We start from the raw sequence: 22,726 nt of genomic DNA on the forward strand, positions 1-22,726 counted from the left end.
CGACAGCTTTGCCCTCTGGGCTATGCCGTAAAAATTGAAAGAATAATTACGGGCCCCTATTAGGTCCGGGCCCCGGGGTGGTCACCCCCCTGCCCCTCCCCCTCCCTTTCGGCGGCCCTGCCTGAGACCATGGTCTGGCCTCAGTCCATGTGAAAGGCTCAATTATTTTTCTCATGCTAACCTTTATTATTTTTGGTTGGCAAGATTCAAGAGGGGGGAAAATTATACCTAGGAGGGGCAATCCCCTCAACCATGGCTTTCCGTAGCCATGGGCCTGGGCGAAATACTTGGGACTGCCCATGGAGGTCTTATCTTAAACCTGGAGGACCAATGAAGCTCAGGAAGTGAAGCGCCAATGGAAGTGATTGCTCTCAAAGATTGTTTTCATGGAAAATTGTCAACTCTTGAGTTATTTTGCTTCCAGTTGTGAGAAACTGTGTCGGACATCCAACCAGCATCAAGATGCTTGGACTTTGGACCAGACATAGGTGCGGCTAAAGACACAATCACATACAACAGAACGCAGAAAAACAACATGATTACAAGCGAGTATTTACATGCGTAGTCCTGCCATTGTAGCCACTCGATTGTGAGCCACCATCAACTATTGATGAAAGCGTCAAATGAAAGGGACTCTGCGTGTATGAGGCGGTCTCAGAGTTTACGAGGGCTTTGGCCTTGCTGCATGGCAGTTGCAGTTGGACCCTGAGAGGAAGATCCATTTTCCACTTTTTTTCTTCTCTCCATTAATCCTCTCTTTTTCCACCCCGAGCGCACTTCGCCAGCCATGTCAGCTTTGTACCATCGACCTGACCTGCAGCCACCATCAGCTTCATGCCTGCTCAATCCCTTGCCTGCCCCTTTGTTCGTTTGCGAGTCCAGTAATCGGCACTATTAGAGGGTTAGGCTTTATTTACTTTGTACATAACTTTGCGTATCCCAGCAACCCTATTCATGTCTGTTGACAACTTGGTTCCTTCCATCATATTTATAGTGTCTTGTCTACCCTTATCTCTGGGTATCATTTTTATCATTTCTGAGTATTCACATTTTTGAAAATCATTATGCACGCTTCAGCGATTCTTTTTCAATGGTTTATAAATAAATACCTGTTTTCACAAGTTGCCTATGCAACATGTGGTCGTGATTTCTTAACAGGTAGGCTGCAAGTTGTACAAAACCATTATAAAGCACCTTAAGTTTTACAAGCAACTGAAAATAACAAGTTAACTGATTTGTGAATGCTCTTGATCATTCCATCATCCTCCAGGTTTCACTCTGTGAATTTATTCCCCACCCGTGGAGGACTGGCAATTTCACCAGGAAATGATGTAACACACCAGGCAACCGCAGGCGATGGACTCGCAAGGCCATCCAGTGATGAGGGAGAAGGGGATGCTGGGGAGGATGGAGGTCTTCGTGATGAATGTTGCTTCTCAGTTAGGCATCCTCGTCCACAAGCTGTAAGAAAAAAGCCTCTTTTTATTTCTTCTTTTTTTAAGTCTCCTTCCTCCAAGTCATGGTGGTGCCTTGTCAAGTCCATCTCTGGTGTATGCTCACCTTCCACCACCTCCCCCACCTCAAATGGCATTACTGCATACTTGGCCCGAGATAAGGCAGAATGTCTAAATTCTGTGTTTACCTCTAAATGTCGTGTACCCAAACCATCTCATTCTATCCCCATCTTACCCTGACATACCCAGTATCTACAGGAATCTGTGGCCTTCTCGCTTGTTAAGGTTGAGAAAGTTCGGTCTGACTTTGACCATGCTTCGGTGACATGCCCAGAAGGGATCAGTGGTCATGTTCTTTAATCCTGCTCTACCATTTTTGTTTCCCCTCTATCTGCCTTATTCAGTCTTCCCTCCTCCTTTGGCCACTTCCCCATCTGCATGGAAATCGGCAAGCATCATTCCTTCCACAAGAAGAGTGCAAAAACAGACCTTTCCACAAAGGGCTTGCTTCCAGTTACAAGCAAAGTCATGGAATCCATCACTGTTTTTCCTGTTTGAATCAATCATTGTCTTTCCTGTTTTCAAACAGCCTGATCTCTCACCATCAGTTTTGATTCCATCCCTGTACCTCAACTCTCCACACGCTTCGACTACTCTGTCAGAAATGGTTGGGTGCACTCAATCTCAGACAAGAGATTAGGACTGACTCCCTGGACATCTCAAGGCAATTTGACCCAGTCTGACATCCTGTTTTGCTTGTCAAGCTCATTGCCTCCATCATAGAAGGCCGCCTTCATTCCTGGATTTTTGACTTCCTCCACTCATGCCGTCAAAGTTTTGCCATCAATGGAACCCTCTCCACCCATCTTCCTTTGGAGGCTGGAGTTTCTGAACGCAGTTCTTTGGGACCCAGGCTTGTCACTCGTCTAGATAAATGACACAAACAGAAGCGTTCCTTTTTGCAGATAATTTGACATTGTGCTGTAGAGGACCCCCATCCTTCTGCTAGGCAGAAAGCAGCTGTTCTTCTGGAAATGATTCGACACTGCTCTGGTAAATGGAGCATGTCCTCAAATCCTGGAAAAACGCAGTTTCACTGCATATCTATTTTCTTGGATATCCACTGGAAGAGGTTCAGTCTCTTGAACTTCCACCTTTCACCATCAGCCATGACTTTTCCTGGGCCAATGACATAACAAAGCTGGCTTCAAAACCCCAGGCATCCTCTGTCGATCTAAGTCTTTCCTTTGAAAATCAGAGCTACTCGCAGTCTAAAGTCTAAAGGCCCATTGCTCAGTAGAGTACTGCTCTCTGCTATGGTCTGGCACTCCAGCATCACATCTGTCTCTCCTGGAATCTGTGGAATCCTAAAACTCTGAATTATTGGAATCTCCTGTGATGAGACTGAAGAACAGTGTTGTATTACTCTCTCTATATATCTCTCTACTCTCTCAGCACACTTTCTTCCAGTAACCCCATCTTGGTTAAACTTACAGTATCCCGGCTGACTGCACACCTAAACTATTTTATTAGTCCCGGTTGTCCATTCCGCTGATGTTTGTCCATCCCATTGTCGATTCTACCTTGCTCTTCCATGAGCCTCACTGCTGTAAATGGAAATAAAAAGACTTTTACTCTGCTGTGCACACCATATCCAACAAGCACCCATGTATGATCATACTGTTTTTAGTTGCTTGCAATCTTACATTGTTTGTTAGCAATAGTCTATTCCTTGATTGGCTTAGCGGTTAGGGTGCCGGCTTGGGATCGTAGGATCCTGGGTTCGAATCCCGGTCGATCGCTGAATTAACACCAGGGGGTTGACTCAGCTTGTCATCCTTCCGAGGTCGGCAAATTGAGTACCAGCTTGCTGGGATGAATGATCGCGGTGTGTACCCCGGTTTAGAATAGGTACACCGTATCACTGTGCATCGTAAGAGGCGACCAAGGGTTGGCGTCAGGAAGGGCATCCGGCCATAAAAACATTGCCTCAAACAGGGAACCATGATTGTCATGGGGCCCGCAAGGCTAACCCCCGCTCTAGTGGGGAAAATGGCCTTAAAACGATCATTCATTCATTCATTCAGTCTATTCCTTGATTATTTATTATTGTCTATTCCTTGCTTGCCTCTAGGTTTGTGTATTTGGTGCACGGCAATTTTCTCCAGGGGTATTTGCCTTCTCTCGTTCATGGGATCATCTCCGTTCGGCTTTCAGCACGATAGTGGAGCAACATCTGGCTTCGCAGACATGGAGGTATGCACTGTGTATGAAGAGGGATTCATTTTCCAATGTCCAACAGTCATTGCAAGCAATAACATGGAGCTCTGACTATAATTTACAGGTAATGAAATGTCCCAATAGGTCATGCCATTTGACCACATTATTATGTGCAATTAGTACCCTACACGATCGACGTTAAAAAATAAAATAAAATAAAAAAATCACGGTAAATGTGCTTGAACGTTGGTAGATCCTTTTAAATATGAACAATATGAACTTGCATTGGGGGTTACCTTCTGCTTCTTTCACTCACTTCCTTAAGTTTTATGCACTCACTTCCTGCTCTTCCAAATTAGATGCATTTTTTTATAAACTCTTTCCTTGTTACCCTTCCCATTTCTAATGTCAACGTTTGCGTCCATTCTTTCATACCACCCTTCTCTTGCCCATGGAACTGTCTCCCTGAGTCCATTGTCTCGAGCTCTTCCCTACTGGATTTCGAATGTGCTGTTCACTGCCACCTCATGGTCTCTTCCTTTTTCACGACTGAGCTTTACAACACCTGCTGAGACCCATTTCCGTCCCTTCTACCGTGACTACTCCCCTTGTGCTGTGATGCTTCCGTTTGTTCTTGTTCCACTTTTTTCCATTTTCTCCCCTTTCCTCTGTTATTTGAATTACTCTCTGTTGTTCTCTTCCATGAGCCTCAGTACCGGCATATAAAAAATGCATTCTATTGATTGTGCTCTAAAACTACCGATCAAATACGTGTAAACCGTCACGTGCCTGGTAGGACTGGATCGAGGAAAAGTAGAGCATGTTCAGAAGTAAGGTGATAGAAAACAAGAGTTCAACAACCTGAGACTCACCCTCTTGCCAGGACATCCCAATCATATTAAAATCTGAAGACTTCACTGTCTTCACAGGAGCAATAAGGAAATAGCTGCACCAGTTTTAGAGTAGTGAGCAATGTTACATCATACTTTGGATGAAGTGTGCATGGCTCAGAAAAAATTTGGGTCTGCTATTATGATCAAGGTGTCAGCAAGTCTTAGAGGCCAGTTTGGAGATGGGGTGATGCACCCAAGACAGGTTGTGAGAGATAGTGAGTGAGGCTCCAATGATCTTGAAAGCATTGGTTTCTGTGGCGTCACGTTGAGTGAGGTGCAAGACAGAGGTGCTAGCCCAAAGGCTAGAGCAGTACTCCATCAAGCTGCAGATGAATGCTTTGTTGGTGTATAATAGTTCAGGTGTGCGACTCCACCATCAGTCCTGTGTTGAGGTCAGTCAAACCAGACAAGACAATAGCCAGGGAAAGACACGAAGGAGTCAGGGGCGTCCTGTGAAAAGAAGGATTCTGTTGAACAGATGATTTCCGCTTTTCATCCTGTGGGAGGAAGGATTCTGTTAAACAGATGTCCTGTTTATCAGCAGTGACCTGGATTGAGAGATGTTAAGTTGGAGTGGAGGTTTCAGATGTTTGAGGTCCACACAGGGACAGTGGAGGAGGAGCTGCTGGCAGGGTGCAGGAATGTGGAAAGGAGCAAGGAGAGGGGGCAGTGGGAAGCTGGGAGGCGTTGAGGGGAAGCTGGGAGAGTGAGGCACCGGTTGGGGGTGGAGTGGAGCTGGGAGGGTACTGACATGGGGGAGCTGGGATGGTGTGGGGTGGAGCTGAGAGGTGGAGAGCGGGGCAGAAACTGAAATGGGGCAGGACAAGGGGGAAGCTGTGAGGGGGAAGCGTGCTGACATAATAATAATAATAATAATAATAATAATAATGCATTTATTTTATATAGCGCTTTTCAGGAAGCCCAAAGACGCTTTGACAGAGTGCAAAACATAATGCATAGCAAAACATAAAAACAATTGCAAAAAAGAAGAATCAATAGGGAAATATTCAAAGCACAAAGGAGGGAGAAGGAGAGGAGATAGTCAGGGGTTAGATGCTGTGGGTTAAATGTTGAATGCAGTGTTGAACAGGTGGGTCTTGAGTGATGTTTTGAATGTGGTGAGTGAGGAGGAGTCTCTGATGGTGTGAGGTAGCGAGTTCCAGAGGGTGGGAGCAGCGATGGAGAAGGCCCTGTCCCCCCAGGATCTAAATTTGGTCCGGATGGGGGGGGGTCAGGAGGTTGGTACCAGCAGAGCGGAGGTTGCGGGTGGGAGTGTGTCTGGAGAGGAGGTCAGCCAGGTAGGATGGGGCCAGGTTATGGAGGGCTTTGTAATAATAATAATAATAATTCATTTATTTTGTATAGCGCTTTTCCAGAAGCCCAAAGGCGCTTTGACAGAGTGGAAAACATAATGCATAACAATACATGAAAACAACAATTGCAAAAAGACAAGAATCAAGAAAACAAACAGCAGCGATATACGGCATATATATAAGACAAGAATCAAAAAGACAAGACAAGAATCAATAGGGAAATATTTAAAGCAAAAGGAGGGAGAAGGAGAAGAGATAGTCAGGGGTTAAATGCTGTGGGTTGAATGTTGAATGCAGCGTTGAACAGGTGGGTCTTTAGTGATGTTTTGAATGTGGTGAGTGAGGAGGAGTCTCTGATGGTGTGAGGTAGTGAGTTCCAGAGGGTGGGAGCAGCGATGGAGAAGGCCCTGTCCCCCCAGGATCTGAATTTGGTCCGGATGGAGGGGGTCAGGAGGTTGGTACCAGCAGAGCGGAGGTTGCGGGTGGGAGTGTGTCTGGAGAGGAGGTCAGCCAGGTAGGATGGGGCCAGGTTATGGAGGGCTTTGTATGTCAAGAGGAGGATTTTGTACTGGATTCTCTGGGGGATGGGGAGCCAGTGAAGCTTGTAAAGGACGGGGGTGATGTGGTCACGGGTCCGGGAATGAGTGAGTAGACGGGCAGCGGAGTTCTGAATGTATTGGAGTTTATTGGTGATTTTTGAGGGTGAACCATAGAGGAGGCTATTGCAGTAGTCCAGACGGGAGGTGATGAAGGCGTGGATGAGGGTTTCTGCAGCCGTGGAGGAGAGGGATGAGCGGAGACGGGCAATGTTTTTCAGGTGAAAGAAGGCTGACTTTGTGATCTGTTTAGTGTATTTGTCGAAGGAAAGGGTTTGGTCAAAGATGACGCCAAGATTCCGGATGTGAGGGGAGGTGGATACTGGGATACCGTCGATGTTGAGGGCAAAGTTATGGGTGGATTTTGTGAGCGTTTTTGGGCCAATGATGATTATTTCAGATTTATCACAGTTAAGCTTGAGGAAGTTGATTTGAAGCCAGGATTTTATTTCAGTGATGCAGTTTGTCAGGATAGAGTGGGTGTCGGTGGAGACGGACTTGGTGGAGATGAAAAGCTGGATGTCATCGGCGAAGCAGTGGAATTGGAGACCATGACGGCGGATTAAGTGACCGAGCGGGGACAGGTAAAGGATGAAGAGGAGGGGGCCAAGAACTGAACCTTGGGGGACACCTTGGGGGAGGGGAGCAGTGGGGGATTTGCAGTTATTGATGGAGATGAACTGGCATCTGTCAGAGAGGTATGATTTAATCCAAGAGAGGGCAGTGCCGGTGACGTTAAAGGTGGATTCAAGTCGGGTGAGGAGGATAGTGTGATCGATGGTGTCAAAGGCAGCGCTGAGGTCGAGGAGGACGAGAATGTTGAGGTTGCCAGCGTCAGAGGAGAGGAGAAGGTCGTTGGTGATTTTGAGGAGAGCAGTTTCAGTACTGTGGTTGGAGCGGAATCCGGATTGGAATGTTTCATACAAGTTATTGGCAGAGAGATGATGTTTGAGTTGAGTGGCTACAGCGCGTTCCAAAACTTTTGACAGAAAGGGTAGGTTGGAGATGGGTCTGAAGTTGTTTAGGGTGTCAGGGTTTAGACCAGGTTTTTTTAGAATGGGGGTAACAGCAGCAATTTTGAGGGAAGGTGGGACGATGCCTGTAGACAGGGAGGAGTTTATTGTTGCAATGATAAGTGGAGAGAGAGCAGGGAGGGAGGCTTTGACAAAGCTGGAGGGGATGGGGTCAAGAGTGCAGGTGGCAGTTTTCATTCCTATGAGGAGTTCAGAGAGGTCAGTAGGAGAGATTGGGGAGAACCGAGACAGGGGATGGCAGGACAAGGGGGGGCAGGTGGTTGGAGGGGGAGCGGGTGCGGCGGTGGTCAAGCTGTTGTAGATGTTGTCAATTTTGCGTTGGAAGAAAGAGAGGAAGGAGATGCAGTTGTCTACTGTGAATGACTGGGTGGTGGTGTTCAGGGGGCGGAGGAGTTTGTTTATTGTCGAGAAGAGTGCTTTTGGGTTTCCGGAGCCAGAGTGGATAATTTGAGAGTAGTAGGCAGAGCGGGCGCGGGAGAGGGCATCTTTGTAGTGTTGTATGTGGTCCTTGTAGGCTTGGGAGTGAACTGTGAGACCCGTTTTATTGCGGAGTCTTTCAAGTTGGCGAGCACGAGTTTTCATCAGGTGGAGTTCAGGGGTAAACCAGGGAGCAGAATGGGTGAAAGAAACTGTTTTGGTTTTTACAGGCGCAAGCTGATCAAGGCAGGAGGAGAGAGTGTGGTTGTAGTAGTCAGTGAGGTCGGAAGGGGTGTGGAGGTCAATGAAGGGAGAAGTGGACATTTTTTCAGAGAGGGTGGATGAGAATGAGGTAGGTGAAAGAGCGTTTAGCTTACGGAAGTTGATTGTGCGATAATGCCTTGGTGTTGGGGCGGGGATGTTGATGGTCAGAGTGATGGCTAAGTGGTCAGAGAGGGTGAGGTCGGAGCCATAGAGATGGTGCAAATTTAATCCAGTGGAGCAGACAAGGTCCAAAATGTGACCACGGATATGGGTAGGAAAGTCGACATGTTGAGTGAGGTTAAAGCAGGTGAGTAAATCAGTGAAGTCAGTGGTTATTGTGGAGTCAGTGGAGTCCATGTGGATATTGAAATCACCAAGGAGGAGGATTGAGGGGGAGAGGGAACATAGCTGGGTCAGAAAGTAGGAGAAGTCAGACAGGAATGATGGGTGTGGTTTGGGAGGGCGGTAGACGACAGCCATGACTGACTGCGTGTGACCAGAGAGTTTTAAAGCCAGGTGTTCAAATGATGGAGCAGATGAGATGAAGATGAGGTTGGTCTTGATGTCTTGACGGTGGATAACGGCAATTCCACCACCTCGGCCCTCCGAGCGTGGTTTATTGACGTAGGAATATCCATTGGGTGTGGTGAGGTTGAGTGTGTAGTAGTCCAGAGGTTGTTGCCAGGTTTCGGTGAGACAGAGAAAGTCCAGTTTGTTATCCAGGATGTATTCGTTCAGGATGAGGCATTTGTTGTTGAGGGACCGGGTGTTGAACAGGGTGAGCTTGATGTTGTTTTGAACAGCAGGGATGAATTCAGGTGATTTAGCCAGGGTTCGTAGGCAAGAGGTGCGATCGTGTGGGTTGCTGTGACCAGGTGCGCTGGGACGAAGAGTGAGAGTGCGCTGAGCCGACGAGAGGACGGGGATGGAGTGACCTGATTGCAAATAAACAAACTTGCGACCGGAGCCACGGTGAATGTACCTGGGTCGTCGGAGGAGTCCATTTGATTTGATGGCAGAGATGCATGATGGGGTGGAGCGGGTATTGAGCAGAAGAAGCCTTGCGGCGGAGTACTTCAGAGCCATGCCAGGCAGGAGCGAAGGGACGAGTACGAGGCCAAGGTCGAGGAGGCAAAGCGGCAAACGCAGCGGCAAACGCAGCGGCAAACGACTGCAGCCGCTAATCAAGACCACAGCGGCAAACAAGGCCACAAGGCCACCGGCAAACAAGGCCACGGCCACAATCAACGGCAGCGGGCCTTTCGAATTCCGTATTCCGTACCATCAAAAGCAGATTCCGTTATCCAGCCGGAGAACACGCGGCACGTGCGGGTGTGAAAAGGCAGGACAGGTGTGAGATGTCAGGTCAGAAAGGTAGAAGCAGACCCTGTACATCCATCCAGTCGGAGAAGCGGCGAATATGCAACGCCAGCGTCCTCTCGCAACCGAACCCGGAAGCGGTTTGTAGGTCAAGAGGAGGATTTTGTACTTGATTCTCTGGGAGATGGGGAGCCAGTGAAGCTTGTAAAGGACGGGGGTGATGTGGTCACGGGTCCGGGAATGGGTGAGTAGACGGGCAGCGGAGTTCTGAATGTATTGGAGTTTATTGGTGATTGTTGAGGGTGAACCATAAAGGAGGCTATTGCATTAGTCCAGACGGGAAGTGATGAAGGCGTGGATGAGGGTTTCTGCAGCCACGGAGGCGAGGGATGGACGGAGACGGGCGATGTTTTTCAGGTGAAAGAAGGCTGTCTTTGTGATCTGTTTAGTGTATTTGTCGAAGGAGAGGGTTTGGTCAAAGATGATGCCAAGATTCCGGATGTGAGGGGAGGTGGATACTGGGAAACCGTCGATGTTGAGGGCAAAGTTATGGGTGGACTTGGTGAGCGTTTTTGGGCCAATGATGATTATTTCAGATTTATCACAGTTAAGTTTGAGGAAGTTGATTTGAAGCCAGGATTTTATTTCAGTGATGCAGTTTGTCAGGATAGAGTGGGTGGCGGTGGAGATGGACTTGGTGGAGATGAAAAGCTGGATGTCATCGGCGAAGCAGTGGAATTGGAGACCATGACGGCGGATTAAGTGACCGAGGGGGGACAGGTAAAGGATGAAGAGGAGGGGGCCAAGAACTGAACCTTGGGGGACACCTTGGGGGAGGGGAGCAGTGGGGGATTTGCAGTTATTGATGGAGATGAACTGACGTCTGTCAGAGAGGTATGATTTAATCCAAGAGAGGGCAGTGCCAGTAATGTTAAAGGTGGTTTCAAGTCGGGTGAGGAGGATGGTGTGATCGATGGTGTCAAAGGCGGCGCTGAGGTCGAGGAGGATGAGAATGTTGAGGTTGCCAGCGTCAGAGGAGAGGAGAAGGTCGTTGGTGATTTTGAGGAGAGCAGTTTCAGTACTGTGGTTGGAGCGGAATCCGGATTGGAATGTTTCATACAGGTTATTGGCAGAGAGGTGATGTTTGAGTTGAGTGGCTACAGCGCGTTCCAAAACCTTTGACAGAAAGGGTAGGTTGGAGATGGGTCTGAAGTTATTTAGGGTGTCAGGGTTTAGTCCAGGTTTTTTCAGAATGGGGGTAACAGCAGCAATTTTGAGGGATGGTGGGACGATGCCTGTAGACAGGGAGGAGTTTATTGTTGCAATGATAAGTGGAGAGAGAGCAGGAAGGGAGGCCTTGACAAAGCTGGAGGGGATGGGGTCAAGAGTGCAGGTGGCAGTTTTCATTCCGATGAGGAGTTCAGAGAGGTCAGTAGGGGAGACTGGGGAGAATTGAGACAGGGGATGGCAGGATAAGGGGGGGCAGGTGGTTTGAGGGGGAGCGGGTGCGGCGGTGGTCAAGCTGTTGTAGATGTTTTCAATTTTGCGTTGGAAGAATGAAAGGAAGGAGATGCAGTTGTCTATTGTGAATGACTGGGTGGTGGTGTTCAGGGGGCTGAGGAGTTTGTTTATTGTAGAGAAGAGTGCTTTTGGGTTTCCGGAGCCAGAGTGGATAATTTGAGAGTAGTAGGCGGAGTGTGTGCGGGAGAGGGCATCTTTATAGTGTTGTATGTGGTCCTTGTAGGCCTGGGAGTGAACTGCGAGACCTGTTTTATTGCGGAGTCTTTCAAGTTGGCGAGCACGAGTTTTCATCAGGCGAAGTTCAGGGGTAAACCAGGGAGCAGAATGGGTGAAAGAAACTGTTTTGGTTTTTATAGGTGCAAGTTGGTCAAGGCAGGAGGAGAGAGTGTGGTTGTAGTAGTCAGTGAGGTCAGAAGGGGTGTGGAGGTCAACGAAGGGAGAAGTGGACATTTTTTCAGAGAGGGTCGATGAGAATGAGGTAGGTGAAAGAGCGTTTAGCTTACGGAAGTTGATAGTGCGATAATGCCTTGGTGCTGGGGTGGGGATGTTGATGGTCAGAGTGATGGCTAGGTGGTCAGAGAGAGTGAGGTCGGAGCCAGAGAGATGGTGCAAAATTAGTCCAGTAGAGCAGACAAGGTCCAAAATGTGACCACGGTTATGGGTAGGAAAGTTGACATGTTGAGTGAGGTTAAAGCAGGTGAGTAAATCAGTGAAGTCAGTGGTTAGCGTGGAGTCAGTGGAGTCCATGTGGATATTGAAATCACCAAGGAGGAGGATTGAGGGGGAGAGGGAACATAGCTGGGTCAGAAAGTAGGAGAAGTCAGACAGGAATGATGGGTGTGGTTTGAGAGGGCGGTAGACAACAGCCATGACTGACTGTGTGTGACCAGAGAGTTTAAAAGCCAGGTGTTCAAATGATGGAGCAGATGAGATGGAGATGAGGTTGGTCTTGATGTCTTGTCGGTGAATAACGGCAATTCCACCACCTCGGCCCTCCGAGCGTGGTTTATTGATGTAAGAATATCCATTGGGTGTGGTGAGGTTGAGCGTGTAGTAGTCCAGTGGTTGTTGCCAGGTCTCAGTGAGACAGAGAAAGTCCAGTTTATTTTCCAGGATATAGTCGTTCAGGATGAGGCATTTGTTGTTGAGGGACCGGGTATTGAACAGGGTGAGCTTGATGTTGTTTTGTACGGCGGGTATGAATCCAGGTGATTTGGCCAGGGTTCGCAGACAGGAGGTGCGATTTTGTGCGTTGTTGTGACCAGGTGTGTTGGGACGATGAGTGGGAGTGCGCTGAGCCGACCAGAGGATGGGGATGGAGTGACCTGATTGTAAATAAACAAACTTACGACCGGAGCCACGGTGAATGTACCTGGGTCGACGCAGGAGTCCATTCGATTTGATTGCAGAGATGCATGATGGGGTGGAGCTGGTTTTAAGCAGGAGAAGCCTTGCGGCGGAGTACCGCAGAGCCATGCCAGCAGGAGCGAAGGGACGAGCACGAGGCCAAGGGTGAGGAGGCGAAACAATCGTCACAACCCACGGGAGTGGGCCCGAGGAAACAGCGAAGGAGCCGAGCAGGTGAAGCCAGGAGCAGAGCCGGGACCATGCAGAGGGCAGACAGGAGCGAAGAGACGCGCACGAGGCCAAGGTTGAGGAGGCAAAGCGGCAAATGCAGCGGCAAACGACCGCCGCCGCTAATCAAGATCACGGCGGCAAACCGCCACCACCGCCGCTGCAAACAATGGGCACAACCCACGAGAGTGAGCCCGAGGAAACAGCGAAGGAGCCGAGCAGGTGAAGCCATGAGCAGCAGAGCAGAGCCGGGACCGTGCAGAGGGCAGACTCAATGGCCAAAAATCCGCCACGACCACCAGGAAAGCAAGATACGGACAATGGTCCAGTCAGAGAAGCGGCGAGCAAGTGACGCCAGCGTCCTCTCACGACCGGACCGGAAAAAGAATATGATGGTCTTCATGGTCTTTAATGGTCTTTGGCATCTTTGTGTCTTTTGGGTCACTTGAGTCATCGGGGTATTTTGGGTCCTCTGGGTCTTTGGCGTCTTTTTGGGTCTTTGGGGTTTATGGGGTCTTTTTGTGGTCTACAAGGTCGTTTGGGTCTTCTGGGTCTTTTGGATCTTGGTTGGCACTTCTTCTTCGGGTGTTTCTACCGGGCGCCATCTTGGTTGATAGTCAATGCTGGGCGAAGGTGATTTCCATCATGCGTTTGTGCATAATTCAGATCAAAGAGCAATCGCGGTTTTGACATGGAGGGGTTTGCCACCATTAGTGGACGTGAAGAGAAGTTTGTTGTCATGTGCACACAACCTCTACAAAATTGACTTCTCAGGATTCCCAAACTGGACATAAGGAGAAAGATTTCTTAGGAGTGGTAAGAAAAATGTTTTCCATTGTCGGTACGGAGGAAAGTGGAGCTGTAGGTATGAGAGGAGGGTGGATGAACTTAGTGTTTTGGAGTGAAAAGGTTTTGAGAAATAAACCTTGTGAAAAAGAAGAGGAAAGAGATTGTTATGAAGAAGAAGAAGTAAAAGAAGAATGCAAGAGTTGTTCCTGATAGAGTAGTGAGGAGAGTGAGGCATTTTAACATACATTTTAAAGTGTTTTTTGTTTATAAAGCGTTTGGCCGTCCATCTTTATATTTCTCAAGCATTTGACAGTCGGGTGCCCTGCCTTGATTTCCAAACTCTCTGCTTATGACAACCTAGGCTACATCCTCTCATGGATGACTGACTTCTTCCACTCACTTATTCAGCATGTACATCTTAACGGGATCCTCTCTTCTCCTCTCCCTGTCAAGGATGGAATGCCCCAAAGCAGTCTCTTGGCCCCAATCTTGTTCCTTATCTTCAATGATCCTTCTGATTCCCTGGAAAACCCCTCTGCCATATAATTTCTCATCCTTTAGACAGGTATGCAGCAGCCTCTTCCCTCTCTGCAGACTTTGATCAGAATCAGGAGCTGGTTCAACACTTGGAATGTCTTTCAACTTCGACAAATCCCTCACACTCGCCTTGTCTTTCCGAAAAGACCATCTGGCAAAACCTTTAATTTACTTCCTAAACAAACCACTTGAACAGGTTAAGTCACTCAAACATTTGAGTCTCATCTTCAGCCATGATGTTTCTTGGGCAGACCTATTTCCAAGATGGCCTCCAAAGCCAGCCACCGATTGGGCATGCTTTGTCCTGCAAGGTCTTGTATTGGCCAGTCTGAACCTTGGAAAACCTACAAGGCCTTCATTTGCAGCTTGATGGACTACTGCTCTCCTCTATCGGCTGACACCCCTGCCTCACATCTTTCCCTTCTTGATGCCGTGGAAAGCAAAGCCCTCAAAATCATTAGGACCTCCCACGATGAAGCTGCAGTGTTACTTTCACATCGCTGAGAGGTTGGTGGCCTCTCTGTATTGTGCCACCTCCTTTTTGGTCTTGCACCCTCTGCCGTCTCTTTGCTCTATCCCTCCCAAGTTTCTGCTGGTGCTCATGGTCTGCCAGTAACCCTCTTCTTGTTAAACCCCCAAAATCCAGGCTCACTGCTCACCTCCACTCATTTGTTCCTCTTTTCTCTCACCTGTAGAACCTACTTCCCCAGTCTGTTCAGTCCCATTCACCACGACATTAGGTCATCCCCCAAGCACTCCTTTTTTCCAGGTTATTGTAATTTTCCCCCCTCTCCCTCAACTCTTTTCATATGTTAGTTGTTGGTTGGTTTGTTTCTTTTCTGTTTCATCCCCACCTTCTCCTATCTCTTCTTGCTGTTCCATTGAGCTTGTGTGCAGCTTGTTCACCCCCATGTGTCATTCTCCCACTCCCTTGATTTCACTCTAACTTCTACTCTGCTGTTGGTCTGTCCCCTTTTTCATTTTATTACCTTCCATTCTGCTCTAGCTCTTTCGCAAGCCTCGATCATGTGTACAAAAAAGAAAGCCGTGGATAATAATTGTGAGATGCAATAATTGCAATGACTTTATCATGAAACAACTAAAAAGGATATTTTGGGTTGAACATGACCACATTTAAGAAGTCAATCTGCCGTATGGTAAATTGTTTCCGAAATACTCTTTTTTTTTTTTATTCACTGACTTCCTACTTCGTCCTTCCCTTCCACAACAGAAAATTCCCATCAACCTCAATACCGCCGACTGCTTCACCTGGCCGGGCCCAGTCCACTGGTTCTTTGCACCCAGCATTTCTTCCCTGCTCTTCCGCTCTCACCTGCTCCTCCATTTCCACTGTTACCACCTCTCCAGACACCATGTTGCGGCCTTCTCCACAGTCTCTCTCAACACCTATTCCCCCCCGCCCCTCAGCTTCTTTGCCTGCTCCATCACTCTCATCTAAACCCCCAAAATTGAAGGCTGGGAAGCAGGGAAGCCGACCATCATTACGGGAGACAGCTCTCTCTTCTGGGAGTGGTGGCCCTGTATCAGGGGGTGGCAGGAAGAAAAAGGCTTCTGTTGTAGGAGAGGGATCACGGAAAAACTGTGCTTCTACTTCAAGGGCTCTGAGTTCACATGCAGGATTGTTGGGAAACAGCGAACAAGCACGACACCAAGAGCTTTCCACATCAAGGCTCGCTCGTCCTGTGGACCCTTTGACTTCTGGCCCCTTGGATTCCCATTGCCCTGGCCGATGTTCACCTACACTATCGCCAGGACGCACTACCGCGTTCCGTCGGCCTGATGCCCGCAAAAGCCGTGGGGTTGGGAGTTTGGGGACTGGAACAGCAAGTGGAAGTGGAGAGGTCAAATCAAGTAAGGTGGCAAAGGGCCTAGATATGGACTGTGTGCATGCCAGGCCTTCAGGAGGACGTACAGCACGTGGAAACAATTTGTTTACTGGGCATCAGGTAACTATGTAAAGATTATTATCATCATACCTTCTCTTTCACCTTCCTACTTTTTCTCAATATGTGGTGGTGGTTCATATGCAGCCTATGGCTGCTTGGCTGCATCATTTTCTGGAGGTGCGGCTGTGCCGCTAATGCAGTTCCCCCGATTACCAGGAAGTTGGTACTCATTTTGCCGACCTCGGAAGGATGACAGGCTGAGTCAACCCACCTGGTGTTATTTCAACGGCTGTGAGGGACTCAAACTCAGGACCCTCTAAGGCTTACTTCAGGCTTGCTTCTCAATATGTGCTGCTTTGCTTTATATTCTTGATTTTCCTCATCTATTTTGATACTGTTGCGTGCACTCTCTGTCACGCTCTTGCTTTCACTTTCGCTCTGTCTCTGACTGCTCTCTCTCTCTTTTTGTTTGTTTTTCGTATTTGAAAGCCCCATCATGTTTCCCATTAAATTCCTTTGCGTGTAGGATGCGAACAAGCTCAGAAACAGCAGATTTTCTCCATACAATTCTCGATCTGAGCAGTTGATAACAAGAATGAATGTTCTTTTTTTAAACAATGATTTCAATCAAAAAGTGTTTTCTTTTTATATTATCCTTTCCTTTCCTTCCACTGACCTAGAGCAAGAATCGCACTTCTGCTTCACCCTCCCGCTCAAGCCCAGGAACCTCACCCAGCCCTCTGAATCGGCCAGTAAGTATGCATTTTGTTGTTGCATCTTGAACTTCCACTCGGTTCCTTTTTTTGTTTAATAAATATTGGCTCTTTGAAGAATAAGTGAGCAGAGAGTGAAAAGCAACGTACTAATAGTAGAGCAGTGACGCACCAGATTGAACAGAAAACGGTGAGAGTGAAGGAAATGATGCCTTGTTTGGAAGAAGGTTCGATTAATTGGTAGTAGAAATTGCGATTATTGTTCGATTATTGGAAACTACTCCATTGAGCTCCAGACAAAGGCTTTTGTCGGCTGTGAGAAGTTGTAGATTTACCAAGCAAGGACAAAGGATTTCCAGTTTGCGGCCAGCTTTGATACATGGCATACCCAGGAGAGGTTATGTTGGATGATGAGGTCTGAAAGTTGAAGAGACTGAACCTACTCCATTGGTTGATCATGGAAATACAGTGCCCTTCCAGGACAAAATGAGCAGCCCTAAATTTAAATATATTTACTTGAACAATCTTTGATATGAATGCAATCAAATTCACCACATGCGTTAGTATCTGTGGCACGTTATTTGGCACCATGCAGTGATTGAACCCATGAAGGCAACAAATGGATGATTATCTCAATGATTTTGCCAAATATCGAGTAGATTTTATTACAGTGCTTGCGTATTGCTTGATGGAGGTCGGTTTTTCCTCAGCTCCCGATCCATACGTTCCGAGGCGTGTTCGATGGTGTTGATGTGAGAGCTCTGTAGTGCCCCGGGAAGAAGCTGCACCCCATACTGTGGAGCGAACGGTATTGGGTGCAGTCTTCCCTTGGCACCAGCATTTTTTCCCCACTCTTTATCCTCTTTCCTGGTATAGCGGTGGAGGGTCCTTGAATAGCAGCATGGCAGTTTGCATATGGAACACATGTACTGCAGGAAGGTGGTGCCATATTATGTGCATCAGGAGCACCTCTATCTGGAAGAAAGAGAATGGGCTGCAGATTGTTCCCTGGTCACCATAGATTTCTGACATGAAAGTCACCGAATACCTCTGAGAATATATGGATTGAAAGCTGTGGAAAAGCTGACCTCTGCCCAGTAATGTACAAACGCTATAACAAAATCTACTCTACATTTGGCATAATCTGGATTAGGCAGACAAAATCTACTCTACATGTGGCATAATCTGGATTCGGCAGACAAAATCTACTCTACATTTGGCATAATCTGGATTCGGCAGACATACAGAATATTCATTTCCTTCATGGGTTTCAGCACTGTATAATTAATTGTGTTTTTCATTGTTTTTATCACAGATTATTAAAATAATGTTTGTTTATATTCTAGGGTGTTAATTATCCCCACGCTTTTTGAAAAAAAATGGAGTGATATTGTAATCGGCTCTGTCTGTCTATCTGTCCATCCGTCACGTTATCTTCCCCTAAATGGTTGTGCAGAAATTCACCAAACTTGGTAGTCATGATCATCACATGGCAAGAAGGTGTGAGAGCAGTGTCATTTTTGGCCTTGCCCCCTGGGGTGGGTCAAAAGGTCAAATACCAAAAATGCAATTACGGGCACATTTTAAAATGATATTTTGTATATGCAGTCAATATTGGGGGATACATGAAATATGTAGCTTTTTTTTGTTTGTTGTTAATTTGACCCTTGGTTCATACTCCAAGGGGACAGAGGTCAAAACAGATTTTAAAATATTAACTCTAAATTTGATATTGGGTTATTCCTGGTGAAACGTTTTGCCATCTTACAACTTAGCTTTAATCGGTTGGAAGTGTGGGGATTTGCAATGGCACTCCGTCAACCTAGCTCTAGTTTTATTCTGGCAGGGCACTGTAGGTAGGTAGTTTGTTCGGTGATCCATCCCAGCCAATGCCAGGGTGGCAGTTTTTATATTGCCACGTATGAGGAAGAGAGAGACTTGGGATTGGTGACTATAATTTGGTTCACGTTATTGTAAAGAGAGATTGCCTGGTGTTGGCTTAACGGTTAAGGTGGCTGGCTTGAGATCTTAAGGTCCTGAGTTCAAGCCCCTGTCATGCCATTGAATTAACACCAGGTGGGTTGACTCAGCCTGTCACCCTTCCGATGTCAGCAAAATGAGTACGAGATGACTGGTTATAGAAATGCATTATTGCATCAGCGGCAGCCACGCCCCCAGAAAACGATGCAACCAGCAGCCACAGGCTGCACACGAACCACCACTATAAAGAGACATGTACATTTTGTTGTTATTCCAAGGTGGATAGGATACCACACAGACAAACTTTATGATGGTTGTCAAGAGGACTATGTAGAATGTGGTATTCCATGGAGTTAGCAACGGTTAACAGATAACATATGCAGTGGGAGTTGGAGCTTTTTACATAAACACATTGCTCAGTACCGGAGCTGGGGAAAGGCCTGTCTTCACCGAAAATAGAATAGCTGTGGAGAGACCAAGAAGAGTCAAATACATCTTAAGATGCGACGTTTCTGTGAATACAAGGTCTGGAGTCGCAGTACTAGAAAACTGTATGGAGAGATCTACTAATTGTTTTAACAGAGACCTCCAATGTGAGATGTGTATTGTAGAGAAGGGGGAGGAATTAGGGATGAGGAAGTAGGAGGACTGGTGATGGGGATGGTAGGGGGGTGGGGGTTATTGGATGATGGTTGGGGGTGAGAGGACCCATGGGGGGTGGGCGAGGGAGAGATGAGCCTGTAGGCATGTCGGGGTTAAATGCGATAAATCTACATTCGTTGCATATTTGGTTTCGTTTCAGAATCCTGAGCTCATCAGTATGCAGACACACATCGTGAACAGGGTGGAGAGAAGGGCAGTTAAAAGCATGAAGAAAAGCAACGCAGTAAGAACACGACGGGACATGGGATGCGGGTTTGCAAGCAAGCCAAGGAAGGATGGAGGAAAGGATAGAGGAGGGAAGGATGAGGTAACGGAACAGAAGAGAGTAATTAGCGAAGGGAAAAAAAATAGAGATGGGGTGGGAAAAAATTAATAAACCAGTGGGCAGTGTGAGCTGCTGGTACGCGAGAGTCATACGAGAAGTTAGGGATGGCCACAGAGGGTATCACAAACAGGGGAAATGAATCTTAATCCCTACTACTAATTAACACGGCATCATCCCTCGTATTATGACATTTAAACACAACCTTAAGCGACATTTTCCCTACTTATTACATCGAAATTCTCCTACACGTCACACGGTCCACGCTATTTCCTATTAAATTCTACCATTCCTACGGTATTCTCTAACCCACCCCCATAAACGTAAGAGTACTTTCTAGGTGGGGTATAAATCAGAAATTCCACATTCTGATGCAACTCAAAGCCATTATCCCAGGAAAAAATCACAAAAATGTCGGAATATTTCCGTAAACGAATATATCCAAATATATGTCAGCCGGTGCAGCCTCGGTCTGCTCACTGCGGGTCACATGACCCAAGACAATAGGGCTTCCACTCAAACTGGTTGTTAGGCAACATAACACGTTTCTTCCTCCTCTTAATTTATAATTTTTGCCGTATTTACATTGAAACATTACTGTAGCTGTAAACTGTGAATTTAAGAGATCATTCACATCACTCATTTTTAATTTGAGTTATTTAGCTGCTTGCAGAATGCGAGTGCAATCTTCTTCTTCTTCTTCTTCTTCATCTTATTCTTTCTCCTCTGCATTCTAAACCAACAGTTAGGGGTCGGCCACTCGGATCCGCCTTCTCCTTCTCCATACCCTTCTGCCCACCACAGCGTCTTCTCACAATCCCACGCTCTTCATATCTCTTTCCACTACCTCCCTTCCCCTTAATCTATGTCGTCCTCTTAATCTATTCCCTCTTATTGGCTCATTCAATGCTTTCTTCATTGGTTATTCATCGTTTTTCCTCATAACGTGTCCAAACCACCACAACTTAATCTCTCTAATCCTTTCTGCAATACTTTCAACTCCAGCTCTCTTCCGTATTTCCTCATTCATTAACCACTCTCTTAGTGATACTCTGAGAACCCACCGAAGCATTCTCATCTCTGTCTACTCTAGCAACTCCTCTTCCCCTTTTCTCAAAGCCCATGTTTCTGCACCATGCATTATAATGGATCTAATCACTGTCTTGTAAATTTTAACCTTCAATTTTCTCGGTATCCTTCTATCACAGACGACTCCACTAATCTTCCATTTTCCCCATGCTACCATCACCCTGTCCTGGATTTCTGCTTCCCCTTCCTTTAGTATTTAACCAATGTATTTGAACTTGTCCACTTGTGTCAGCCCTTTATATCTACAATCCTGATCCTCTCTACACCAGTCTTACCACATATCATTACCTCTGTCTTTCTAGCGTTAACCTTGAATCCCTGCCTCTCTACCTCTCTTGCCATTCCAGCACTCTTCTCTGAAGCTTTTCCTTTGACTCTGCTGTTATGACTAAGTGGTCTGCAAACAGGAGCTCCCACAGTTCTCTATATCTGATGTTATCATTCAGCACATCCATCACTGTTGCAAAAAGGAAGGGACTTAGTGCAGAACCCTGGTGTAGACCAACCTCTACTCTAAAATATTGTGAGTCCCCATTTGTTGTCCTGACAATCGCATTGGCTCCCTTGTACATTTCCATCATGATCCTAACAATCTTCTCTGGCATGCCCTTCTTCCTCCAACACCTATACACCACTTATACTGGAATCCTATAATGTGCCTTCTCTACATCTATGACAGCTTCTTATTTCCTTCCAGCATCTTTTCCTGAAACTGTCTCGTAATGAAAATTGCATCCACTATTCTTCCAAGAATGATTGCATACTATATCGCATCTATCTTCACAATCTCCCTTAGCCTTCGGTCTACAATCCTCTCCAGTATCTTCATAGCATGCTCCATCAATTTTATCCCTCTGTAATTTCCACAGTCTAAGATGTCCCCTTTTTATTTGAAAATTGGTATTATTATGCTATTCCTCCAATCATCTGGTGTCTTCTCCTCATGCCACACTTTCCCAATCAACTCTACCGTTGTTAACTCCCTCAGTTCCTAGCACGTTCACTAACTCAACTGCAACTTCATATGGTCCACAGGCTTTCCATCTTTAGCTCGTGTACGACAAAGTTGAGTAGACCTGTTAAAGCCATAACGATCAGTCAGTCAGTCAGACAGTCGGTCGGTCTTTTTGTCCGTGGATCCATAAACATTTTTTCATGATTTTCCCCTACTCCTCCAAGGCTGTTCAATGGATCATTTTGAAACTCTGCATTATGATTCATGATGTCAATGCTCAAAAATTAATGGAACCATTTTTTAAATTTCCATCCAGGTGGCGAGATAATTAGCTAATGAACTCAAAATGCAATATATGCTTGTATGTCCATCACATATCGTGAGATTCCGTCATCTCACGAGATGTTTCGTTGTTTAACTTAAACCTCTTCATTAAGCTTCCCCCTATAGGATAGGTGGAGGCTTATAGCGGTTGTAGAGTTTGTTTCTACAATTAGTTCCCCAATTTTTAATGGTACCACAGAGTTCCATAGACCCCCCAAGGATTACTACACTACCATTTACGTTTTTGTCCCTTTTTTTCCACCAATTTACAAGGATTTTTGGAATGAAATTTTGCATCAATAATGTGAATACAAAATATGCGGAGATAACATAATTTTAATTGACCTTGACCTTTTTTTCAGGTCTTGACCCAATTATAGACATTTTAACATTTTTCACCATAACTCGACGAAGGCTTGTCCGATTGGAATGAAGCTCTCTCTAGATAAGCTAGAGCAGGTGGGAAATTACACTTAATTTACGTCATAACCCTTCGAGTTAAAGGTCAAGGTCAAATGGCGGTCTGAAAAAAATAAAACACGTTTTTTTGTCATCGCTCAATTTTGCCAATGCGGAATCTCAAAGACCGCTTGGAATTCCAAGATGTTCTTGCATCATAATAATGTACCTGCACTGAAGTTGTGCACCTGATATTTGTTTTGTGCTTGTGCTACCTTTTTCAGACTGTGACCTAATTGACAAAAAACACCTTTTTGATCATAACTTGAATATTTTTCTCAGATTTTCATGATGTTGGGGTTGGGGTTGGGGGATAGCAGAGAGGGAACAGTCCTTTCAGTTATTTTTTTTAGTTATTTTACCCTTTTGGTCCTTTTAAGA

At 46.4% G+C, this 22,726-nt stretch overlaps 1 protein-coding gene across 11 annotated transcripts in view; it reads left to right on the top strand.

Annotated features, from left to right (window-relative positions):
• LOC137424696 (uncharacterized) overlaps positions 1-22,726 on the top strand; it is a 161,786-nt gene that overhangs the window by 125,484 nt on the left and 13,576 nt on the right. For 6 of the 11 annotated variants that reach the window (XM_068112424.2, XM_068112426.2, XM_078775802.1 and 3 more), the window contains 5 exons: positions 1,271-1,463; positions 3,589-3,710; positions 15,165-15,900; positions 16,521-16,592; positions 19,336-19,503. In XM_068112424.2, the coding sequence (XP_067968525.1) occupies positions 1,271-1,463; positions 3,589-3,710; positions 15,165-15,900; positions 16,521-16,592; positions 19,336-19,503 (1,291 nt within the window). The remainder of the gene's footprint in view (positions 1-1,270; positions 1,464-3,588; positions 3,711-15,164; positions 15,901-16,520; positions 16,593-19,335; positions 19,504-22,726) is intronic. The other 5 variants (XM_078775803.1, XM_078775804.1, XM_068112422.2 and 2 more) reach the window with 2 other exon arrangements.

Source organism: Myxine glutinosa, chromosome 4 (assembly GCF_964187855.1).
Source record: "Myxine glutinosa chromosome 4, kmMyxGlut1.1, whole genome shotgun sequence".
NCBI classification, from domain to species: domain Eukaryota; kingdom Metazoa; phylum Chordata; class Myxini; order Myxiniformes; family Myxinidae; genus Myxine; species Myxine glutinosa.